This window comes from Limulus polyphemus, unplaced genomic scaffold (assembly GCF_000517525.1).
Source record: "Limulus polyphemus unplaced genomic scaffold, Limulus_polyphemus-2.1.2 Scaffold496, whole genome shotgun sequence".
NCBI lineage: Eukaryota > Metazoa > Arthropoda > Merostomata > Xiphosura > Limulidae > Limulus > Limulus polyphemus.
This window is the reverse complement of record NW_013666106.1, coordinates 59939-67628: the sequence shown is the minus strand read 5'-3', so window position 1 is coordinate 67628 and position 7690 is coordinate 59939. Positions and strand designations below refer to the sequence as shown.

General features: G+C 30.4%; 1 protein-coding gene across 3 annotated transcripts in view; it reads left to right on the top strand.

The window, feature by feature from the left end:
• LOC106458649 (arginine/serine-rich protein PNISR-like) overlaps positions 1-7690 on the top strand; it is a 31406-nt gene that overhangs the window by 18115 nt on the left and 5601 nt on the right. For 2 of the 3 annotated variants that reach the window (XM_013918175.2, XM_013918178.2), the window contains 5 exons: positions 278-415; positions 1451-1553; positions 2989-3045; positions 3771-3968; positions 4164-5571. In XM_013918175.2, coding sequence (XP_013773629.1) covers positions 278-415; positions 1451-1553; positions 2989-3045; positions 3771-3968; positions 4164-5527 — 1860 coding nt within the window. In that variant the 3' untranslated portion in view covers positions 5528-5571. The remainder of the gene's footprint in view (positions 1-277; positions 416-1450; positions 1554-2988; positions 3046-3770; positions 3969-4163; positions 5572-7690) is intronic. The other variant, XM_013918176.2, reaches the window with a different exon arrangement.

Below are 7690 nucleotides of genomic sequence, written 5' to 3'. Positions count from 1 at the left end.
AACAAGCACAAAGTGGTTACAAGGTTGGTCCCAGGGACCGAGCATGGGTTGAAAGTGTTAATGAACTGTATTGAATTGATAGCTTAAAATTTTTGCAGACTCCAGAGCCAGATTTCCTAATATTAACTTGATCCTTTAGTAAAGAATAAATTTTTCAAATCCTGAATAAAACCTTGTTAAAAGATATATATTATGAAATCATCAGTGAAGAACTTTTCTTAAACGTTTGGGTGTTCTCATTATGTTAAACCACATTTAATTTATTTTTCTCTTTTAGGAAAGTGACAGTGAGAATGAGGAGGGGCCACAGCAGAATTTTGTCAGTAGGAGTCCATCATCTTCCCATGTAGGCAAAACTGAATGTTCTCCCCCTACAATAGCCATTAAGTCTGAGGAAGAAAGAAAACAAGAAATGGTATATATATAATGCTACAGAACTATTCCTGAACAGTGTTTTCAGATATAATTAAACTGATAGTTTGAAGTTTAATTGCTTTTTTTTTCTGTTATTTTCATAGTCAAAAGACTGATATTTATTGTCTTAGAAGTTAATGTGAAGAAATAAGGCTAATTATGGTTACATGGTAGCTTTCTGTGCATGAATATTGTAAAATAATGTTTAACTTCTTGGTAACTGCCTTTTCTGGTGTTTTTTATGGGATTCATTGAATTTTTTTTTTTAGATAGTTGTCTTGTAACTTGCATTAGACCAGTTTTTGCACTTAATGTGCTGCTCTTGTTCATTTCCATCAGATCTTTCATAAAGCTTTAAATGCATTATATAATTTTTAAATGAGTATATTCCTCATATAATTCATTTTCCAAATTTCAGTTTAAATTTTCCATCCTATTCATTTTGGTACGTAATGTTCAGCTTTATTGTATCTGTTCAATTCACTATATTCAGTGCTTCACTTCCACAAATTTTTTGCTTAACTTGAAAAGACAAATGAAATACAAAGGACTTAAATAACATAATTTTTAACTTTTAGTAAGTGAGATAGGACATTAATATTAAAAATAGATGAAATCATTGATATTATTCGTTTACAATTTCCTTTAACACTATTTCACATAAGGCACGGTGTTTTGTTTGTTACTTGAATAAGTACCCAAAACATAGCCTTATATTCAACTATTCTCATTTAGCCAGAAATCAATCATCTTTAACAGGCTAAAAATTCAAAAATATTTTATGTATAAGTGATAACTGAAAAAACATAGCACATGTATGTATAATCATTTTTTAGGTTTTATTATTTTAGAAAATGAATGTAATTGTGATTTCAAATTCCTTTACATGCATCCAATGCTTAGTAATAAACAAAGCATAATTGTTTTAAGAATAAAGTATATACATTTTTCATTAAATTTCACAATAAGATGGTTGTATAAATTTAATAGCTTGAGTAGATTCTGCTTTTACGTTTGAAATCTTGTCTTTTCAAAGATTTTGAAAGTGAGAAGGTTATTGACTGAAATTCTCCTTGAAGTAACTAATGAAGAACTTCAGATCTGTGCTGAAGATGTTCACAAAAAAGCTGTGAATAAAGGTAGTATTAGTGTTTTTATTCAGGCTCACATGTAATGTCTTATAAGAGAGGGAGAGAGCTTATTCAAAATATCTCATCAGGACAAATTGATGTTCGTTTAATCTCAGCATAGAATTTAAAAGATATTTTCACCAGTGTTTCAGATTATAGGAAAAATTATTTAAAATATGGTATTTCAGTTTATAAGTTCTTGAACAAGTAATAGTTTAAAATATGTAAACAAATGTTGAATATATGCAAATTTAACTTTTTATAGAGATATTTAAAGCTCCAACAAATGTAACCAGGATATATGATTTAATCTAAAGATGAAAAAGTAAATATTTGTATGATTAATAAAAGTGTTATTATTCGTGATGATTCTAAGCTGAGAACAGTTCTTTTGATATTAATAAAACAGGTATTTTTATTCATTAGAATTGAAGAACATTGTCTAAGCAGAAGTATTAAATTGTTTAATTTTTGCACTATTAATCAATTATATATCTATAAACATTGGATGAAAATATTATGAAATGTTTTATGTGATACATAAATCCCCAGCCTTCTCAAAAAATATCAACTTCAGAAAAGTATTGCAACCATATAGTTGTAAAAGTTGGAGTAAAACATTATTTTCTCGGCTTAGAGTCATTCTTCATAATATTTTGATTAAAGTGTAACAGTTTAATAAAGTTACATGCACATTCTTGTTGCTTATTAAACTGTTCTAATGTTTTGTAAGAAGATTGAGGTTAAAAAATATATAAATAAACAAAACTTTTTAGTACAGCTGTTTTACAAATGAGAATGTTATTGGCATATTAATATTACCTTTTAGTCTGTGATGTAAAAGGATAATGTAGAAATACTATGAATTATTTCCAAATATTGTCTCAAATTTTACAATAGAACAACTAAACTGATCTATCTATTTGATAAATGGTAATGACTTATCTGTAGGTAATTTAGTGTGTATACAGTCACTAATTTAAAAAAAAATATATATATATATATATAATCCTTTTGCTTTTTTAAATGAGATAACCATGATAATTTTAAAGTACTATATACATATATATAAATGTTTTACTGTGTAATATTTTACCAGTATTCGTACTAAAATTTTAAAAATTCAAGGAATATCTTTAGTAAATGAATAAGTGATACATTTAAATTCAAACGGATTTATACCTAGCAGATGCTTTGCATTGTCATTCTGTATCCAAATTTTAAGGTGTGTGTTTTTGCAAATTGAAAATTTCATATGTTGATAATAGTATGAAAATTCAGTTTTTGTTTCAAAGATATGGTGGTTGATTATTGTTGTTTTATAGGGTGGATAATGGCTGCTGTAACATCACATTGAAAAGTGTATGATATTTGGCCTGTTCATTATTTTATTTGAATAATAATGTTTTCTAACCTTTAATAAACTGTGCACATTACATGTAAGCTCCAGCTCGACAGCTGGCCTCCTCATCAGCTCTGGCCTCTCTAGCGAGTGGACTTGGTAAGTTTTTCAACCTTCAGTAGCACTTTTGTTACATAGAGTATTTAACCAAAGCCCCAAAATTTAGATTATCTTCATACCCTAGTAATGAACTTGATGTCTCAAAACTTCAGTGTGTTGTTTTGTTTGATATAGTTTGCCTTGTCACTTCTTCCTAACATCCGAGAATTGATATGTTCTAAAGCTCATTAAAAATCATGTCTTTTTTTTTACATAATTCATAACTGTACCATTAAGAAATGTGAGAAATGTAATTCATTGCTTAAGCTGTTCTTCAAGATGTGATTGTGTACTTGAATAGACAGGAAATCAGCTTTTTCTTGTATAATTACTATTACTGTATAAAAATTTGTATTGCTAATAGAAACACGTTAGTAACAACATACGATTTTGAACTTTTTCCATCAGTTTGAAAGAAACGTCATTGCATTGTTTCTACTTGTTCTAAGGTTTATTTTGGTGTTACAGTTTTATTCTTGGCAAAAATATGACCTACAGTTTTTCTCTATTAAAAAAACATTAGATATTGTTAACAATTATTTAAGTGATTTGCAACACATTTATATTTCATCTGTGTACTTGTGAAATTTTCTTTTCTTGAAGAATTACTAATGATATTATATGGGTTAGTTTGCCTTAAAATTTGAGCACAGTTATTTCACCTTTATAACTTTAAAATTATATTTTAGAAGACTTGTGTAAATGAAGGGTTCCTTGCTTAACAGGAGGCCTAACTGGGTATGGTAGCAACAGCGAAGCAAGTGGTAGTGAGGACAGTGGCTCAGAAGATTCTGATGAGGAGCTCCAACAAAAGATCCGTGAAAAAAAGAAAAGATTTGCCCTGAAAGAGAAGGAAATTCTTGCTGCTATAGGAGAAGAGGAAGCAGCTGAAAGAGAGAGGGAAAGTCTACAGAAACAAAAAGGTAAGCACAGAGCTTAACACAATCACTTTTAAGTTCAAACATTGGAACCCATAATCTTTTATTCAAAAGTAATAATGAAGTTGATAGTCTTTGTTGTTGATTTTGTTTTGTTTTTCTTTTTGTGATGTAAATTACCTTTAGTTTTTGTCATGTTTTTCACAATTTGAAAACACAAAAAACTTTTTTTTTATACAGCCCTGAAAGAAGATTTGCATCAGTCCAGCATCACCGAGCTGGATGAAGATGAGAAAAAACATAACATTGATACAGTAGCTGAAATGCCAATTGTACAAAACGAATCCCAAGAAGTTCTAATAAACAGCCCTAAAAATAAATCTGAAAAAATTGAAAGAAAGGATGTAAGGCATGAAGTTGTAGAAAGTAAATCAGTTTATGAAGATAGTGTAAAAATGAACGATGAAAGTTACAATGGAAGTGAGGAATCAGATAGTGACACTGCTTCTAGTCACTCACAAAATTCTGAAGTTGGCACAGGAAGTAGTTCATCTGATACTGAAAATAAAGCTGAGCATAAGGTTTTGCAGATGAAGGCTAAGACAACTGATTCGAGTGTTACTGATTCAGAAGATAGTAGTCGGACTAGAAGTCCAGTTAGAGAAAAGAAAGAGTTAAAAAATCCAGATAGTCATAGAAAGCAACATAGTAGGCCAAGTCCTAGTAATACTGTTAAAAATAGGAAAGGCAGTCACAATTTTTACTCTCATCACAAAAGTTCAAACCAACGTAGTAGTAGCGAAAGAAGAAGACATAGTAGGAAAAGTGATAATGAACGCAGGTCCTGTAAAAGTAGGAGTGGATCCTTAAATAGAGAGAAAAAGGGTTTTCGTAAAAGTACAAGTAGGTCTTTAAGTAGGGAGAAAAAAGATTTTCAAAAAAGTAAGAGTAGGTCTATCAGTAGAGAAAAAAGGGTTTACCATAAAAATAGGAGCAGGGAAAAAAGGGTTTCTCGTAAAAGTAGAAGCAGATCTTTTAGTAGGGAGAGAAGGCGTTCTCACAGAGTTAGGAGTAGGTCCTGTAGTAGGGATAAAAGGGATTTTCGTAAAAGTAGAAGTAGATCTTTAAGTAGGGAGAGAAGGCATTCTCACCGAATTAGAAGTAGGTCCTTTAGTAGAGAGAAAAGGAGTTCTCGTAAAAGTAGGTCAGTTAGTAGGGAGAAAAAAGGTTCTCGTAAAAGTAAGAGTAGGTCCTTAAGCAGGGAGAAAAGGGGTTCTAATAGAAGTAGAAGTAGGTCGTTGAGTAAGGCTAAAAAGGGTTCTCGTAAAAGTAAGAGTAGATCCATAAGTAGGGAGAAAGGGGGTTCTCGGAAAAGAAGTAGATCTTTGAATAGAGGAAAAGAACATCGGCTATCGGTGAAGAAATCAAGAAGAAAAAGTAAGATTGATAAAAAGAGTTTGTCTCGTTCACCAACAACGGTTAGATCAAAATCTAATAATAAGAAAAGGAAAAGTGGAAAACATAGTCTCAGTCCTTCTAGAAGCCCTTCCAGAAGCCCCAAAAGATCAAAACGGAGAAAAAGTAGGTCCAGCAGTTCAGAGTGAAGTGTTGGGTAAGGAGGCACAAGGCTTTGTTTGCCATAAACAAGGTGGTATTTTATTTCATTACTTTTTTTATTGTTTATTACTGTAATGGAATAATACATATATGCACATTTCTGGTCAATAGAGAGACATTTCTGCTGTCTTTAACCCTATGATGCTCAGTGCTATTTTTAAATTCCTTTTTGCACATGTCACAAAGTGTTACTGAGTTACATTTAAAACTTCAATAAATTACTTTACTATCAGTGTATTTTAAGGAAATTAGCATTATCAAGTACAATACAATTCAAAATCTCGTATTATTTCACTTTTATTCCATTATTTCAAAAAAATTGTGGAAACATTATTATAAACTTCATGTTTACTCTAACTTGAAGTGCAAGTGGCTATAGCATCTGAATTTCATATTTTATACAAGAAACAACTATGGTTAAATATGTTTTACTTGCTGGCAATAAACTACGTATAAATAGAGTTCATTTACCAGTAACTTGTTATACACGTTCCTAGAATTGGCCTCGAAAGGAAACCTTTATAGAAATTCCCGAGTTCAAACCACACCATTCCCTGTTGCAAAGTAGAAGATGTGTTTTTTGAGTGACAGTTTTAAATTGAATGGCATGCTTATAATCAATAGAAAGAGCAAATTTTGCTCTTGAAAGTCTTTATTGTAACAGGAAACATGCATTTATACATCTCTTTTCAATCACGGTGAAATGAGGCTAAGTCCGTTGTTGAGAGTGGTGTCTGTAGTGCTTGGCAATTATTTCTTGTCTTATATGTGTTAGTTTGATAGATTGCATTTAGGTTTTACTTTTCTATTTTAGTTAATTATGTATTATTTATGTTTTAATATTAATATTTGAAAGGTTTACTGATTTTTCAAATTATTCTATACTTTGAATCTAAAACAGCTTTGACAAACTTATGAGTGCAAGAAATATTATGCCCTGGGGGGCTAAACTGTTTTATCAAAGTTAACGTTACATCACCCATGGGCACTTATTGATATTTGTTGACATGTATGATCAAAGATAAAAAACAGGTGAGGAAAATTGAATATTAAAAAAAGTGAAAAGATAAAGATGTGAAATTATGCATGTGATCCACAGAAGATGTTTTTAGATTATTCAAGGAAGAGTTAAAAGGTATGTACATATTTCTGTTTCTTAATTTTAAACATTACACTGTACAGTGATGATAATAGCTTGAGTTAGTGATGTTATAGAGAAAACGGCAAGTAAAATATAAACTTTTACCTTAAAAAACTTTTGATATTCATTTAGGAGGTTCAAAAGATTATGCAAGTGAAATGTAAAAATTGTATAATAAAAATTGTTATTTTATACTTAACATGAAAATCACTTTGCAAGTGAACTGTCCAGAATCGGAGTGCAGATAACTGCTTTAAATCACAAATTCATTGGAAATAACATGCTTTTTATTGTCAAATTTCAAAGAATTTCACCCATTAGTTTTATTTTTGTAACGAAATATGACAAGAGTGACGTTACCTTCTCTCTGATAGAGAAACCGGGTGTCATAGGGTTAAAGCTAATTCCAACAATTCTCATGACTCGTGATTACATAATAATTATTTGTGTGTGTAACTTTTGGGCATCTTACACTAATGCTAACATAACTTTAAACTGCATTTTAGACCTCTTAAAAAAAGTTTATGCAAGTATTTCGTGTAACAGTAAACAACAGTATTTTTGTTTGAAACTGCAAAAATTATTGTTTACCAAACCTTGCAATCATAATCACCTATAGATAATAATAATGAAGTAATTTTTGTATGTAGTAAGATATTATTTTTAGTGCATAATGCTGAATCTGTTACAACATTTAACAGCTACATCAACACACCTGAGTAGCTACAAAACACTACTAGCATGCTTGAGTGTGGTCTGGATAGAATATACCAGGCTATTAATGGTTGGAGACTTCTTGAATGGGTAATGAAGAAAAACTTTAATATAAGTTTAACATAACAGCAAATGTACAACATTACGACAAGGTTTTGTCATCATCAGGTACATTTGCTGTTATGTTAAACTTATATTAAAGTTTTTCTTCATTACCCATTCAAGAAGTCTCCAACCATTATTAGTCTCAAAGTGGGTTCCTCATCATCGAAAATACCAAGCTATAACATTAGTG